Raw genomic sequence first — 17,967 nt, 5'->3', positions numbered from 1 at the left:
AGATTAATTAGACGTGTCTCTTGTTCGATTCGACTCATGAAAAATATTATTTTTTTAGTTTTTTTATGTCAAGAGTAGTATTTTTCATTTATATATGAGCCAAGTCAAACAGTCTCATGGATATGAATCAATGAAACGGTCTTGCAGAAAACTTAACATATGAAACTCGAAATTATTTATAATTTCACCCCAATTATCTCATGTATAAATAGAGATTTTTATTTTATATAATTATTAATACTTTAACACATCTGATCAATTTTCTCCATATTTCTCTGGACTAATTTCCATATTAATATATAAACAAGAAATAATATTTATATATTATATTATATAAGTAAGACGCCGCTAATCAATTATTTAACAATCACAATAATACAAATATGTACACAATCCTACCACTTCAAATTAAAGGCAAGTTGAGAAGGATATGCCAAACAACCGCATTAAAGTTCTTTGCAGGCTTTAATGGAATTGGATGCCCACAGTTGAAAATTTCATGCTATTTGTAAGTCTGGTTATTTATTAATATATATTTTTTTATGACATGAGAATTTGCATTCGTTATCTTTCGATACATATTAGGTAAACAATCGGACTAACGTTACTATGCTAGTAGCTAAAAAATCTGGTATTTAGTAAGAGACGTAGTCCATAAACTATCACTATTAAGGTAAGATATCATCTCATTACCAAAATTTATAATTCTTCCATGGATCATTTAGGTAGTATTTGGTGTTTGAACATTTTTGTAAGCTTTTATTTAAGTCGTGAAATTAAGTGTCCAATAGTCACTCTATAATAAATATTTTGCAATTGGGTAGTTTGGTGTAATTAGTGAAGGGCCGTTTCAAGTCATCGATTTCGGGACAAATTTTATGCTACATCGAGAGTAGGTAGGTGTGCATCCACCGTTCATGGCGCATAGCTAGCCCCCATGGCTGCCACCCACCTCCCACACACATGACAGCCGTCGGTCCAATCTTGATATATAAAGAAATGATTTTAATTCCTAAACACCAAAAACACAAGCTGCTTACCACATATTTGTTACCGAAATTACAATTTAAGTGATCGGTGTGGGGAGGCAATGTCTGTCACCAAGCTACAGGTCGAGTTCTGCGAGTTCCCGCCGGCGGTGACGCCGCCGGGATCCACCAACACGTTCTTCCTCGGCGGCGCAGGGGCGAGGGGGCTTGAAATCGAGGGGAAGTTCATCAAGTTCACCGCTATCGCTGTGTACTTGGAGGATGGTGCCGTCACTTCGCTCGCCGGCAAGTGGAAGGGCAAGAGCGCCCAAGGGTTGGCTGATTCTGTCGAATTCTTCAAGGACATCGTCACAGGTGATCTTTGGTTTCAAATTGGGCTTCTTCTTCTTTTTTTTTTTTTAAGTCGTTTTCTGTCGCTCATGTCTGCATATTTTATAGGTCCATTCGAGAAATTCACGCAGGTGAGGACGATCTTGCCGTTAACTGGTCCACAGTACTCGGAGAAGGTGGTGGAGAACTGCGTCGCATACTGGAAATCAATCGGAACCTTCAGCGACGCAGAGTCTGAAGCAACCAACAAATTTCTGGAGATTTTCAAGAAGGAAACTTTCCCACCTGGGGCATCCATCTGCTTCACTCAATCACCTCTGGGATCACTGCGGGTATGTGGGTGCTGCACAAAATCAAGATTCCGTCTTTCTGGAACAAGTTTTACTAACTCACATGCTCTGTTTTTTTTCCCCCCTGCAGATCAGTTTCTCCAAAGATGGTAGTCTACCTGAAAAAGAGAGTGCGGTGATAGAGAACAAACTACTGTCGGAAGCCGTGTTGGAATCGATCATCGGCAAGCATGGCGTTTCTCCCGAGGCGAAGCAGAGTTTGGGTGCGAGGATATCGGAGTTGTTGAAACCATCATCTACTGAATAGATGAGATATACACTGCTTGATTGTGATGAAATAAGAGTCTTGTTGTGATAAATAAGAGTCTAGTGGTAATCTCCTTTGTTTTGTGTTTTAACCAGACTAGTTTCATCTTTCAAGTCTTCTAGTCTCAATATGCACTCATGTCATTATGCACACAATGAAATGGTGTTTACTCAAACATGAGACACAGATTTCAACTTTTCTTTTGTTTGAGATCCAAATCTGACATAGAGATTAGCGTGTGATGATAAAACTACAGCATGATAAAATGGCAGTAACAACAAAAAGAATCAGAATGATTGTAGTTACTGAATCAAAGATTCAGCTATTGGAAGTGCCTACAAGAACTCTAGAGAAGTGAGGACTCCAAACGGTTGCCATAGAATTGCCAATCTTCTATATTTTTCTTGGCCATGTGTTGCATGAAGAAATAATTACCTTTGGTGTCTTACAAGTGCTTTTTCCATGCCCCATGGTCCTTCAGAGAATCTCCAGCTCTAATAGCTCACTCTGAAATGGGAAAAAAAACTAGGTAGATTGGCAAGCTTTTTGGTATGATAGATAGTAGAAAAATGTTATATATACGATGAAAGATATACTACGGTTAGTCGGTTACACGTTATTTTTGGAATTATATATAAAACTACCTCGATAATAAGTTTTTTCCTTTATTGTATTTGAGATAATTTTATAATTTTAAATATAATGTATAACCGTGTATGTGACAATCATTGTACGTAATACCTTACCTCACCAAGTTCTTCAAGAGTCTCACACGGCATGTATTTGAGAGCGCATATGTACCAGTTTAAGCTACCATTGGTTGCCAAGAGAGAAGGGATACTCGTCCTGGTTGAATATGAGATTAGTGAAGTAAACATCTCCAAGTCTTTCCTGTTGTGTTGCATGGATACGGAGAGAGATATCATATCAGATACGACATGCATACGGTGATAGGAAACTTCTGAAAATATAAGACACAATACTGGATACAATACTTATTAAAATGTGTATAGATTTATATAAATTTAGTAGTAAAAATAAAATTGTAGATATAGAATTAAAACCTGCATACTTTAATAATTTTGTCAGAAATCGGCGGGCATCAATAACGGCATGCATCAGCGGATGGTGAACTTCAAAAAGTGATGCACTGATGCTGTGAATTGTGATGATCCCCATGAGAGGAGCCGAGCATGAAAAAGCATAAACCATTATTAATTATTTAATTTAGGGCTTGTAAGCCCATTTTATTTATTTTTTACTCATTACTTAGTCTTAGAAATTTAATATTTATCCATTAAATCCTTAAAAAATTTAATTACTTGCAATTTTACACACAAAAAAAATGTATCAGGAAAACGTGTTTCAGTTGTACGTACCCATATCGTATCCTAGCCATGCCCAAAATATATCCGATTGATCGAACTTTTTTAAAAAAAAACGACACGGATTTTCTGTATCTGACACACGTATCGACATTGTTACAAATTTATTATCACGAAACTAGTGTGCACTCAATGGCAACCAACCAACAGCGAGCCGAGAGTTTAACTCTTTATCTTTAAGACAAATTTGCTCCGCCTAGGTGCTTACGAGATAGAAGCAAAATGTCTCCCAAGATAGAACGCTGACAACTTCGAGTAGTAGCACTACAAACTCGAAGAACTTTGAACAAAAGTGTTTGAAGAAACTCAGACTCAGAAGTATGCAAGAAGAAGAGAAGAGAAGAGAAGAGAAGAGAAAAGAAGAGAAGATTGAATGAACAAGTTGAAATGAATGCGGATGGGGTCTATTTATAGGCGTTGAAAGATTGTCACGGATAGGTGCATCAGTTGGCTGCACACTCAGCCGATGGGACACAATGGTTCGGATCGAAAGGATGCACTGGTTCGAACCGAGAGGTCGCATATCCAGAAAAGATGCACAGGTTCGAGGGTTGCATTCTGACAGGACGCGCATGAAGAGACACAACACTTCACGTTCAAATTATTTCGGAAGCAAAATAAATAATTAATTTATTTTTTCAAAAAAGATATATATACGCCAAAGCAAACCCAAGCCCGACCCCGGCCTGGTCGGACGGTGGCGCGCATGTGGTCATTGTTCGAACCTAGCATGATCTAGGTCCGGGTTTTTTTTACTTTTAATTTTTAAAAAAATAAAAATTTCAAAAATACTGTAGCTGAAAATAATTTCAAAACTATCGTAAAACGCTGTCGGTGGCAGCGGATGCTTGAAATTATTTTTGGAGCGTCCGCTGCCACATAGGCAGCGTCTGCTTCAACTGGCAGCGGACGCTGCCAGTTGGCATGGGGACTTGCACCTGCAGGTCGCCATGTCTTTTTTCTTTTTCTTTTTTTTACTTTTTATTTATTTAATTGTTTTTTTATACTTTTAAAATTTGTAAATATTTTTATAAAAAGTTTAATTATTTAATTTGTTTTTATAGTGTTTTTAATTAGTAAATTTTTTTTATAAAAAATGATTATGTAATTTGTAAAAAAATTTAAAAATTTATTTAATCATTTTAATTTTTACATGTTAAATTTCTAATGTGTCTTATTAGATGGTAATCTAGTCAAAAATTAAAATTAAAATTTTATTTTTTTGAAAAAAAATACCGTATTAATAAAATTATTATCAGTTATATTTATAAAATTCGAGTTGGATCTAAATCATCTCGAAAATATGAACTCGAACTCAACTAACCCGATCAATCCGATTTGATTTTTTTACAAAATAAATAAATAACAATTTACAACACTTAATAGTAATAGTAATATAAATCAAAAATTTTAATCAAAATATGTTTACTTACAAATTAAAAAATTATAAAAAAACAAATTAAATAATTAAAATTTTTAAAAATATTTACAAATTAAAAAAGTATAAAAACAATTAAATAATTATAAAAAAGTAAAAAAAGGAAAAAAAAAAAAAAAAAAAAAGGCAATCGCACCTGCACGTCCCCATGCCTTTTTTATTTATTTATTTATTTTTACTTTTTAAATTATTTAATTGTTTTTTTATAAATTTTAAATTTTTAAATATTTTTATAAAAAGTTTATTTATTTAATTTGTTTATTTATAATTTTTTTAATTTGTAAAATTTTTTATAAAAAATGATTATGTATTTGTTATTGAAATTATGGTAATTTTTTTATCAAAAAAATCAAATTTTAATTTTCGATTTGATTACGAGTTAAAAAAATTATTAAGAAAAAAATTAGAAATTTAAGAGGTAAAAAAAATTTACAAATTAAAAAAACTATAAAAAAAACAAATTAAATAATTAAACTTTTTATAAAAATATTTACAAATTTTAAAAGTATAAAAAAACAATTAAATAAATAAAAAGTAAAAAAAAAATAATAATAATAAGGCATGGGGACCTGCAGGTGCAAGTCCCCATGCCTACTGGCAGCGTTCGCTGCCAGTTGCCTATGTGGCGAGCGTCCGCTCCCACCGACAGCGTTTTACGGTAGTTTTGAAATTATTTTCAGTTTACAATATTTTTGAATTTTTTTTTTTAAAATTAAAAGTAAAAAAAACCCTCTAGGTCCTCACCCCTTTACAAACAGTCATGGTGTTGAATAAAATCTTCAAAGCCCTTCAATTTTTTTGTCACCCCATTTATTTGAATTGTTGAAATTTATATAGATCATACAATAACTTTAAAAAAAATTAAAATGAAAAAATTAAGAGAGAAAAATATAGACTATAACACTAATTTCTGCTCAATTAAATTTATACTTACCAATAGTAATATATTGTCATGTGTTTGCCAAGATTAAAAACCAAACACTTGAACTAAATCTAAAAGTCTCAAACATTCTAATAACACGAAGAGAGGAAATTCATTTGTCACATAAATTAATTTAAAAAATTATTATTAAAAAAACGTGGACTGTAAATTGCATCATTATCCAAACAATTTTCCCAAATTGTAACTACATAGAAAGAAAATGAAATGTACCAAACGAAGATCCGATCCGATCGTTGTACTTACTTAACTGGAAAAAGAAACCACAAATAATTGTGTAAGTGGTTAGATATACTCTCCACAATTCCAAATATACTATCGTTTATAAATTTTGATGAGTGACGGCGGTGGGAAGGATGATCAAAATTGATGAAAATGAAGAAAAATAATGGAAAGAAGGAAGAAGAAAGAACAGGCGAGAGAGAAGAAGGAAAATTATAAGTGGACTATATAATTTGTTAACTTAGCCACGGTTTTAAAAATTGTCGCTGAGATAGCCATGGTTTTACTTAACCATGGCTAAAGTTACGGTAATCATAGTTTATGAAAAATCGTTGCTATTTAACCATGGTTTTACTTAAACCCTGGCTAAATTTAGCCATGGTTTAAAAAAACAGTGGCTATGTTAGCAACAATTTTTAAAACTTATTAAAATACATAATAATAAAAACACGCCTTTATACATTAGGAAGTAAAAGTCGCATTTCTCTTGTTTTGCTTACATGTATAAATAGCTTTTTGGCGGTTTCTTCTGTAATTTTTGATTCATTCAATCACACTTGGTTGTATTGCATTTTGGAATTCTCTTCCGTTTGAATCTCAATGAAGATTTCTGGTTTCCTTTTTCGCTCTATTAATTCTGATATGGTATCAGAGAATTAGGCTGCTACTCTGATTTGTATTTGCAATGGCGAGAGGACAACAATCTCTCAATAATCAAGCTCCGCCGAATCTGATTGTGCGAGCACCTTTTGAAGACACCGGTAGTCCTTTGTATTTGTAGAATGGGGATCATCCAGGTATGAAATTGGTATCACACCTGCTTACAGGTAACAATTATAACTCTTGGAATCGATCGATGACTACCGCATTAACAGCCAAAAATAAGTTCGTATTTGTTGATGGTTCGTTGCTGAAACCTAATTCCGATGATTTGTTGTTTGGGGCATGGATTCGTTGTAATAGTATGGTAATTTCATGGATATTGAATGTTGTGAGTCGTGATATTGCGGATAGTCTATTGTATATGTCTACTGCCTCTGAAATTTGGGGAGATCTGCGTAATCGATTTCATGAGAGTAATGCTCCACGAATCTTCCAGATTAAGAAACTATTGAATGGTCTGCAACAAGGCTCTATGGATGCTAATTCATATTATACAAAATTGAGAATTTTGTGGGATGAACTTAAGGATTTTCAACCGGTGTCTGTGTGCAATTGTGGTTCAATAAAAGAGTGGATAAACTATCAAGATCAGGAATGTGTTATGCAGTTTTTGATGGGATTAAACGATTCTTATGCTCAAATACGAGCTCAAATCTTGATGATGGAACCGACTCCAGCAATATCAAAGGTTTTCTCATTAGTATTGCAAGAGGAAAGACAGCGTTCCATGCACAAAAATATGAATTCTGGTCCGGATTTATCATCAATATCAACCCAACAATCGCATGTTGCTGCTGTGAAAAGTTTTTCAAAACAACAGGGGAGGAAGAAATGGATATCCTAATGACAGACCTCTGTGTTCTGGATGTCATTATCCTGGTCATACGGTTGATAAATGTTTCAAGATTCATGGATATCCTCCTGGTCATCCTAGGTATATACAGATGCAACCGACTGATGGAAGAATGAGAGCAAATCAAGCTTATACTCATGCTTATATTGATGTTCCTATGAATGATGGACGGCTGCAAGTAAATAAGTCCTTTGTGACTCCTGATGCATCCATGAGTAAGATGGAAGATTCTTTGAATCCCGACCAATGCAGACAACTCATTGCATTTTTGAGCTCAAAACTTCAGTCAGGGCATGGAAACACAATGGCCAATCAGCAGGCAGAATCGTCTGTTTCTTTCTCAAATGGTATTCATTCTTTATCCATTGGATTTAGTTCTAATCTTGCTTCTGACTGAGTTCTTGATACGGGTGCAACACATCACATTTGTTGCTCTTTAAATCTCTTTTCTTCTTTTAAACCCAAAATATCTCGTGTTACCTTACCAAACAATTCCATAGTATCATCCACACATGTTGGCTAAGTTCCAGTGACATCTAAATTGGTTTTAGACAATGTCTTGTTTGTTCCTCAATTCTGTTTTAACCTGCTTTCTGTCAGCTCATTAACTACACAAATATCTTGTTTCGTTTCCTTTTCTCATGATTTATGTCACATTCAGGATCTTACCAAGGACAGGATGATTGGGATGGGTAGAAGAGTTGGAAATCTATACATTCTGAACACTCAAATTCAAGACTTTCCTCCAGCAATCTGTAATGTTTACTTTAGTGCTTCTGAACTATGGCATTATAGATTGAGTCATCCTTCTTTTTCAAAGCTTGCTACTGTAAATAAAGTCTTGCATCCTACTTCAATAAAACAGACTTATTCTCTTGTTTGTGATACGTGCCATTTATCCAAACAAAAGCGTTTATCTTCTGTTTCAAATAATTCTCGTCATGATACTGTTTTTCAATTGATTCATATTGATATTTGGGGACCGTTTCAGACTTTAAGTGTTGAAGGCTATAGGTATTTTTTGACAATGGTTGATGATTATACACGTTTCACATGGGTTTACCTTCTTAAATCCAAGTCTGATGTAGTCAATATCATTCCTCAATTTTGTAAGATGGTGCATAATCAATTCGGACAGAAGGTCAAATCTGTAAGATCTGATAATGCTCCTGAATTGAACTTCTCCCAGTTCTTTGAAAATGAAGGGATTCTTTCTTACCATTCATGTGTTGAAAGACCACAACAAAATTCTGTAGTTGAACGCAAACATCAACATATTTTGAATGTCGCTAGAGCATTAGTGTTTCAATCAAACATTCCACTAGAATATTGAGGGGATTGCATTCTCACCTCAGTATATCTCATTAACAGGACACCATCTTCATTTTTATCTAACAAAAGTCCTTTTCACCTTCTCTTTGATAAAAATCCTTCTTATGATCATTTAAGGGTATTTGGATGTTTATGTTATGGTTCCACTCTTCCTTCCCATCGCCATAAGTTTTCACCTCGAGCTATACGATCTGTGTTTCTGGGTTATCCACAAGGCTATAAGGCTTATAAGTTGTTAAACCTGGAGACAAATCAGGTCTATATCTCCCGTGATGTGATTTTTCATGAGAATTCTTTTCCTTTTAAGGATCAAGCTTCTACTGCTCCAGACTTAGATTCCTTCTTTGATTCTGTTTTTCCAGACCAGTCTACTGCTCCATCATCCTCCAATGAACTTACACATTTTTTTCCAGAAAACCAACCCTCTTTGACACGTTCTCATCGGGTCACACAAAAACCCATTCATTTGCGTGATTTTCATTGTTATGCTACTTCTTCTCTTCCTTCATCTTTTCCTACAGTTCATCCTATGCACTTAGTGCTTAGTGATCAGAAACTTTCTAGATCACATCGTTCCTTTATTCATACTGTCTCTGCCATTTCTGAACCGCAAACATCTGCTCAAGCTGCTGCTCAGCCAGTGTGGTGCCAAGCCATGACTGATGAACTTCGAGCACTTGAAAACAATGGTACCTGGACCATTGTTTCTTTACCTCCTCAGAAAAGTGTTGTGGGTTGTAAATGGGTTTACAAGGTCAAGCTTAAGGCTGATGGTTCTTTAGAAAAATATAAAGCACGGTTGGTTGCCAAAGACTATACGCAACAAGAAGGGATAGACTATCTCGAAACGTTCTCTCCTGTCGCCAAATTGGTTACTGTTCGGACCTTGTTAGCCTTAGCTTCCATTCACAATTGGTTTCTTCTTCAATTAGATGTCAACAATGCCTTTTTGCATGGTGATCTTTCTGAAGAAGTTTATATGTCTTTACCTTCGGGTTATCAACGAAAGGGGGAGCCTTTACCCAATAATCCAGTCTGTAAGTTGCATAAATCGATCTATGGGCTTAAACAAGTCTCAAGGCAGTGGTTTGCCAAGTTTTCTTCTACTTTACTGAGTATTGGTTTTGTACAAAGCCATGCAGATAATTCTCTGTTTGTTAGAACACGTTGTGATATTTTTTTGGCATTACTCGTATACGTTGATGACATTGTAATTGCCACTAACAATAAACAAGAAGCAGAAGATCTCAAAGTGTTCTTAAACAGTAACTTTAAACTGAAAGATTTGGGGGATTTGAAGTATTTTCTGGGCATAGAAGTGGCAAGGTCAGCTTGTGGCATATCTATTTGTCAACGACATTATGCTCTTCAATTGCTATCGGAAGTGGGACTCACTGGTTGTAAGTCACGCAGCACACCTATGGATGTTAATATGAAGATTAATTGTGAAGAAGGAGAGTTACTGTCTGATCCAATCATGTATAAAAAACTTATTGGGAAGCTGTTGTATTTGACTATCACCAGACCAGATTTAGCTTACTCTGTGAATAGGCTAAGTCAGTTCGTTGCTAACCCAAGAGATGCACATCTGCAAGCTGCTTATTCAGTACTTAAATACATTAAAGGCACCATCGGTCAAGGGTTGTTTTATAGTTTTAAGTCTTCTCTGCAGCTTACTTTCTTTTCAGACGCTGATTGGGCAACTTGTCCGGTTACACGTCGTTCTATTACAGGTTTTTGTGTGCTCATTGGTGAATCTTTAGTATCATGGAGGTCTAAGAAGCAACAAACGGTGTCACGTTCATCTGCAGAAGCAGAGTATCGCTCCATGGCTAGTGCAACATGTGAAATCACTTGGCTGCTATCATTGCTTAAAGATTTGCATGTTTCTTATCCTAATCGAGTTGTTTTGTTTGTGATAATCAAGCATCAATTCATATTGCATCTAATCCTGTATTTCATGAACGCACCAAGCATATCGAGATTGATTGCCATGTGGTGCGAGAGAAGATCCAGCAGGGTATCATCAAAGCCTTGCACATTTCTTCTCATCTGCAACTTGCGGACCTGTTCACTAAGTCCTTGCTGCCAAATCAGTTCCGTACATTGCTATCCAAGATGGGTGTTCATAACATACATTCTCCATCTTGAGGGGGAGTATTAAAGTACATAATAATAAAAACACGCCTTTATACATTAGGAAGTAAAAGTCGCATTTCTCTTGTTTTGCTTATATGTATAAATAGCTTTTTGGCGGTTTCTTCTGTAACTTTTGATTCATTCAATCACACTTGGTTGTATTGCATTTTGGAATTCTCTTCCGTTTGAATCTCAATGAAGATTTCTGGTTTCCTTTTTCGCTCTATTAATTCTGATAAAACTGTGGCTAAAATAGCCACGATTTTACATAAACCATGACTAAACTTAGCCACGAATTTTGGAAACTCGTGGCTATTTAATAAATCGTGGCTAAATTTAGCCACGATTTTTTTCAAAATTGTCGCTGAATTAGCTACTATTATTGAAAGTTGTGGCTAATTAACACGCTTGAAAATCGTGGGTTTTAACCACGGTTTCTAACAACCGTGATTAAATTTAGCAACGGTTTTTTCAAAATCGTGGTTATTCCAATGATTTTCTTGTAGTGGAAGTACGATTAAAGAGTAGATATATAAAATTCAAAACTAAATGGAGTCAAGTATAAATGACTGAAAAATTTTCACAATGATTGGAATATCGATCGATATATACAATTTCAAAGATCGAATGGCCAAGAAAAAAAAGGTTATTAGAAGGTCTAAAATAGGAGAGTGAGTTTCTTGCGAGAAGATATCATCTGTTAAATGTATCGATCGTACTCATATTTACAATAAAAAAGTAATATTTTTTTTTACTGATGACTCTAATAAGAAATTTGTTTTACGAAATTAATCCGTATGACCGTGTAACGAGATTTTTTATGAAATGGGAATAATATATTTCCATCACCCACCACGATGGATATATAGAAATATAAGAAGTAGGTGTTGGGTCAAATGGATTCGTAGTTTGAATTGAACTCTCAGACGTTAACCTTTGTAATTTTTCAGTTACTTGACTTTATTATTAATTTTAATAAAGAGAGGCAACATCGACTTGGTAATATTTCTCTTTCGTGCCATGATCGATCATTGCTTTGGTAGAAGAATAATAGGCAGAGAATTGAACTCTTTCAGTATCACTAGTGTTGAGAAGAAAGATGGTTGTTTAAGATGTACTTGACATAATTAGGCTTCAACGTCGTGTGGTACAAGATACATTTTTTAACATCATTTCGATACTTAAATAAGTTACTGTTGAATTAAAGTTTCGTTTGGTATCAAAAGTCAAACCAGAAAAGCATTTTTTTTTAATTTATAAGATGTTTGGATGGTCATTTAAGTACTTAAAAAAATACATTTTAAGTCAAATTTAAAGTTTTTTCAAAAGCAAAAAATTTTAACTTAAAAAGCACTTTTTAAAAAAAAAAAAAAATATCTATGAAATCTAAAAGGGCTCTAAGATTATGTTTGAAAATATTTTTTAAAAAAATTATTATAAATTTCTTTTGTTTATTTATACGACGGACGATATAACTTTCCCAACCATCCGAACAAAACTCGGCTAATCCAAGATCCATCTGAACAAATCCCAATCATAGATTTGGATTTTAGGCGCTTGTGAGTTTCAAGTTGACTAATCAAGTAATCTGATCAAATACTTGCTAAGAAAAGTTGATATATTGTTAGACTATTATCTCCATATTGAACATGACTTGCGAGCATATAATTGTAATTTGATTTGTTCTACTTGGTCGCAATTTTGTGTATTGATCAATTATCCACCTCAATCAAATCATCGAATTAAAGTTACATTTTTATCATTTACATAATTCTTTTATTTATATTCCTAATTTATCATCTTTCTTCAAATTTAATCCATTAAACAATACATTATTATTATTATTATTATTATTATTAGTTATTCCATATTGTTCTACATCATACTTAAATATATTTAATAATTACAAAATTATTTACTCAAATTTAATGGATCAAACTTGTATTAATTGCATTTCTTGATTTGAAGTGATCACAATATCAAAAAAAGAACAGCCTACAACCATACACCCTATAGCCATACAATAAATGCACCTACTACTGCCACTTCCAACTTTCCAAGCCTCACTCAGTCACTGATAAAAGACACGAAACAAAAATAAACAACATTCAGTCATCAAAATTATGAAAAATTAACAAGAAATAAAATCTCCAAGCACCTAAAGTGGCCCAATGAAATCGTTCCACAAATTTAACGAAAGCCAAATCTCAGTAATGTGTAGGATAATGCATGCTTTAGAACCAATTACTGGGTAGCAAAAAGGTTTAGAAATATTATAATCTCGCCGACACATTGAAATATAATATTAAAACATCATATATATATTGAAAATGATTGGATGCAAAGTGGAGAAATAGGTGAAATATGTATATTAGAAAGAGAGGAAAAGAGAGTGTCGGTCAGGGGTGGTGAGATACAACTACCGTTTTTAAGCCAAAATGGAGAGGAGAAACAAAAAACGCGCTTTTGCAATAAATGCTGAACCCGCTTTCTTTCACACATTTGGCGGGTACGCAAACGGACGAAAAAGTTGTAGGGGAAATACCAAAGAGAGAGAGAGAGAGAGAGGAGCCCAAAAAAGCGAAAGCAAAAATCGTTTGACGGGAAGCAGGGGGGGGAGAGCGACCGCATAAATACGATCGTACGAACCCGAAAAAACACACTATTATTATTATTATACTTTCAATTCAAGAATCACACTGTGGGGAATAATAATAATAATAAGAATATTAATAATATTTGGGAAGAAGGAAAAGAAAACCAAGAACTCACTCTCCACTGTTTGGGAATTTCTTTCCTCCTCGTACGTAGTATAAAGATAGCGGGCGATTGATCCATCATTGTAGTGGGATTAAGAAGAATAGGACTTTTGTAGGAGAGGATTCTTGGTTTGGTTACCCTTTTCTTTTTTTTTTTGTTGTGTGGAGTTGAGAGGAGGAATGGAGCTGTACGGGTCGCAGTCGGGTCAGCAACAGGGGGAGTGGGGTCAAGAAGCTGGTGTGAGAGGTGGGTTGGGTTCGGATTTCGGGTTTCTTTCTTGTGTTTCTTTTTGCTTGGGATGTGGATGATTGTTGTTTTTTTTTTTAGGGTTTTGGTTGTGGAAGAAGGATTTCTTGATCACGTGGTTGTCTTTTTTTTACCAATGTAGAATCAATGCGGAGGTTCAATTTTTGGGAGAGAGAAGTGTACCCGGATAGACCGGGTCAGGCCGACTGTGCGTATTATATGCGGACCGGGTCGTGTGGGTACGGTGCCAAGTGCCGGTTTCATCACCCCCGGGATCGCGGCAGCGATGTACGCCCCTGATCGTGGAACTCTGTGGTTTTTACTTTACTTGATCTTTTGTCGGTGGTTCTTGCATTGTTCAGGGGTTTTGATGTGCTATTCTTTTTCATGGGTGTTTCCTCTTTTGATTCGAGTTCTGTATTTGGAAGGTTTTGAAGAAAGATTTCGAATTTTGTTAACCCAGTTCTTGGTTCGATAATGGGCGTCTTGTTTTTGATCTACTGACTTTAGTTTATGGTTCACTGGTTATTTATAAGGTAGCTGTAAATTCTTTAAGCTGTTTAATTCATTTTGAACAGTTTGGAGTTGGAGAGTTTCCGGAGCGAGTAGGGGAGCCAGCATGTCAGGTACCCGGCTGTCTGTTTTCAAGCGATTAATTGAGCTGAGCTTATTTGAATTTTTTATATTTATATTGCGTTTGGATTGTTTAATGATCTAATCAGATGTGGATGACTGCACCATTCATTGTATTATACATACTCGTTACTGATTTGTTCTGGCGAAATGTGCAGTATTATTTAAGAACAGGGACCTGTAAATTTGGTGTGTCCTGCAAGTTTAATCACCCCAAAAATGCGGGTGGATCATTGACCAATGTACCTCTAAATATTTATGGATATCCATTACGACCGGTAATAATTCTTTGTGGATGGATATGCATATATACACATCACATGAAAGTTTATTTATTGTTAAAAAAGAAGTTTTTGTTCTTTTAATTATAAGGATCATGTCAGTTCTCCTCTCAACAGGGGGAGAAAGAGTGCTCCTACTATTTGAAATCGGGGCAATGCAAATTTGGTACAACATGTAAATTTGATCATCCTCAACCAGCTGGTTCAGCTGTGCCTGCATCTGCACGTCCATTTTATGCGAACATGCAGTCTCTTTCTTCTGTTTCTCCTGAGCAGTATGATAGCTCATCGACCAGCTATAGGGTTGCGAGGCCCCCTCTAGTTCCTGGTTCTTACGTTGCTGGTGCTTATGGTCCCATGCTACTTCACCCTGGAGTGGTTCCTATTTCAAATTGGAATCCATACTCGGTAGCTTCTTATTGTGTTTTCTACTACACTAGTTGAACTTATAGATTTTGTGATCTTATGATGTAAGTTTTTTATCCTTATCTAGTGATGCTCACATGTAGACGGTTTTACTGGTCCAGGGAGCAGTAAGCCCTACACCGTCACCTGGTGCTCAACCCTCAGTGGGGGCACCTTCTATGTACGGAATGTCGCAGCTAGGTTCTTCTGCACCTGCCATTACAGGAGTTTATCCCCAGTTACCTTCTTCGAGCAATATAAATAAGGAACTTCAGTTTCCAGAAAGACCTGGACAGCCCAATTGCAACTACTACATGAAAACTGGGGATTGTAAATATGGGTCATCGTGTAGGTATAACCATCCACCGGACTGGCTCGTGTCGAAGATTAATTGTGCTCTTAGCCCCATGGGGCTTCCTCTACGCCCGGTAAGTATGGTCTCTTTTTACGACCTCGTTGATTTCAATAAAACGAAAGACCATGATTGCTGTTGCTAATTATCTGTTAATGCACACTTGTGTTTGCATATATGTTTTTGTGCGTGTGTCTTTGTATGTACATATTTGTCGAGAACTTCATAATTTGTGCCTTCCTGAGTTTCACTCACCTAAGCAGAGCATTGGATGGACTCAAGTCCAATCCGAGGGAACATTGTGAGAATGATTAGTTTTTGTCATGGTTTATTTGGTACTGTGAACATTTTTTATTTCTCGATGAAGTGGTTATTTAGCTTTGTAGTTTTCAAGACATGGATGCACTAGTCTTTGCTTTTAGTGGCATGAATTTTGCGCCTGTATTTGAGTGAATCGGGATTGGCCGGATCATGATTTTAAATGGACAAAAGTGGCAATTTTATGATTCTTGTTTGTTACCTCTCTCTTTTTTTGTTTTTCTTGGGCTACCTTGCTGACACGTACAAAATTCAATATTTGAATGTGAAAACACCGATGGAAGGTTCTCAAGTGTTAAGAACTTTCGACCAACTAATTTGATCAAAGAACCACAATCAGGGAAGTTTCGGGGTTGGTTGCTAGAAAATGCAAAGTTAAAAGGTCATAAAACAGTTCTTCTTCTTAACCAATCGGCGTGAAGATAGTTGATTCTTGTGATTTGGGATAAACAGGGGATGCAGGCCTGCAGTTTTTATTTGCAGAATGGACACTGCAAGTTTGGGCGTACATGCAAATTCGATCATCCAACAACCGTAAAATATAGCCCATCTTCTTCTTATTCTGAAATGCCAGGTACACTCCTACTCGGTCACACACCCGTTAGTATACCACCTAATACAAACTTATTATTCATTTTGATCGATCAACCGCAGGATAAATGCAAACGCTTCCAGTGGTTCATTTGTCGGCTCTTCTTCGATTCAATTGTGAATGGAATAAAACCAGAAGAACAGATCATGATGAATGTACTCAGTTGCTGTATTACTCTCTTTTTTTATTTTTGTTTCTGCAACACCCTCTTCAGTCTCGGATCTGTGAAAAATTTGTTCGAACAACGATATATCTTGGGGTGTTGAGATATGGCATGTAAAGAGTTGAAACTTCATACGTTATTTAATCGGCTTATATTGAACGTTAAGGGGAGATCTGTGTTGTGGTTGTTTTTTCTATTTAGTTATGTTTGATCAGACACATGAATTTATATGATTATCCAATTATTCCAGTGCTGGTGCATCTCCTTGGCCGAATTCGGATTTGTTCAAGGTGTTTTTAGTCCGAATTATTTATAATTCCTGATACTTATTGAATTTTAATATTTATTAATATAATATAATTATTATATATATCATTTTTTAGCAATAGTTCAAATAGAGACATGAAAATTACTTCCAACTTTGAGTTACAAAAATCGAGCCTCAAATTTTTGTTTGAAGTAAGATCAATTCAGCAGCTTATATTTACAATAAAAATAATATTTTTGACATCTTTAAAAAAAATATTTTTTTATGAATGAACTAAATAAGATCTTCGTTTCATAAAAATCGAGACGCGATATCATCTCACAAGTTTTTTTTTTGTTTTCGTGGAGTAAGACTTGATTTTATCTATGCTGATCATATGGACGTTTAAATGCAAATTACTTTAAAAGTTTTTAGGTAAAATATGTGATTATCTTTGTCTCGGTTTATTTTTTTTCTTAATATGCTTGTTAACTATGTCTTGAAAACATATAACTATTTTTTTAATAAATTAAAGATGGATAAATAAGTACATATATAATTTTTTTCTACTGATTTTTCTTAATACGTCTGAGAAAATAAATAGACTTATGAAGCCTACATAATCAATTACATGAAAAACACTCTTATTAGTGACAATAACTTGATAATTTTTTGCTGTAATTAGAGAAATGAACACTAAAGCTTTTAAGTTTTAAATACAACGAGAGAAATTGTAAGGAAAGCCAACTAGACTAAAATTTTAAGGAAAAACAAAACAATAAAATGATATTTTACTAACAAGTATTTATATCTATAAATTATAACTTCAGAGTCAATATCGATATATATAAAACCAATTTTGATATGTTCTTACGCATCGTGCTCACCTCTATGTCCACCAATTAAATGTCACTAACTATTGGATGTGATGAATTGTACATTCAATAGTTGAGTGTCGCATCAATGGTTGACACGAAGGTGGACTCGATGGGTAAACAACATATCAAAACTCTATATAAAACTCTACGGCTCTGTCTGGTAGCCTATATTATTAATCTAGGTATAATTTATCTTATTCAATG

At 34.8% G+C, this 17,967-nt stretch overlaps 2 protein-coding genes across 2 annotated transcripts; both read left to right on the top strand.

Moving 5' to 3' along the window:
• The first annotated feature begins 821 nt into the window (after nt 1-821).
• On the top strand, nt 822-2,104 carry LOC140883888 (chalcone--flavanone isomerase). Its single transcript, XM_073290504.1, has 3 exons — nt 822-1,343; nt 1,428-1,651; nt 1,740-2,104. Exons 1-3 carry the CDS (start codon nt 1,091-1,093, stop codon nt 1,914-1,916), a joined length of 654 nt encoding a protein of 217 aa, XP_073146605.1. The 5' UTR covers nt 822-1,090; the 3' UTR covers nt 1,917-2,104.
• An 11,347-nt stretch (nt 2,105-13,451) lies between these two features.
• Nucleotides 13,452-16,861, top strand: LOC140880337 (zinc finger CCCH domain-containing protein 32). The gene is made up of 8 exons (XM_073284688.1): nt 13,452-13,894; nt 14,037-14,182; nt 14,473-14,520; nt 14,686-14,805; nt 14,926-15,216; nt 15,336-15,641; nt 16,337-16,457; nt 16,538-16,861. The coding sequence occupies exons 1-8, from the start codon at nt 13,828-13,830 to the stop codon at nt 16,540-16,542; spliced, it is 1,104 nt and encodes a 367-aa protein (XP_073140789.1). The 5' UTR covers nt 13,452-13,827; the 3' UTR covers nt 16,543-16,861.
• The last annotated feature ends 1,106 nt before the right edge of the window (nt 16,862-17,967 follow it).

The sequence above is a fragment of the Henckelia pumila genome, chromosome 2, assembly GCF_033568475.1.
Source record: "Henckelia pumila isolate YLH828 chromosome 2, ASM3356847v2, whole genome shotgun sequence".
NCBI classification, from domain to species: Eukaryota; Viridiplantae; Streptophyta; class Magnoliopsida; order Lamiales; family Gesneriaceae; genus Henckelia; species Henckelia pumila.
This window is presented reverse-complemented; position numbering and strand designations above follow the sequence as displayed.

What these genes read in the sequence shown, in the direction of transcription:
- LOC140880337 (XM_073284688.1), top strand. Translation starts at nt 13,828, where the DNA reads ATGGAGCTGTACGGGTCGCAGTCGGGTCAGCAACAGGGGGAGTGGGGT. An exon ending in ATGGATATCCATTACGACCG is followed by an intron (nt 14,806 to 14,925) that starts GTAATAATTCTT and finishes TCCTCTCAACAG; the next exon opens with GGGGAGAAAGAGTGCTCCTA. An exon ending in TGGGGCTTCCTCTACGCCCG is followed by an intron (nt 15,642 to 16,336) that starts GTAAGTATGGTC and finishes TGGGATAAACAG; the next exon opens with GGGATGCAGGCCTGCAGTTT.
- LOC140883888 (XM_073290504.1), top strand. Translation starts at nt 1,091, where the DNA reads ATGTCTGTCACCAAGCTACAGGTCGAGTTCTGCGAGTTCCCGCCGGCG. An exon ending in CTTCAAGGACATCGTCACAG is followed by an intron (nt 1,344 to 1,427) that starts GTGATCTTTGGT and finishes CATATTTTATAG; the next exon opens with GTCCATTCGAGAAATTCACG. An exon ending in CACCTCTGGGATCACTGCGG is followed by an intron (nt 1,652 to 1,739) that starts GTATGTGGGTGC and finishes TCCCCCCTGCAG; the next exon opens with ATCAGTTTCTCCAAAGATGG.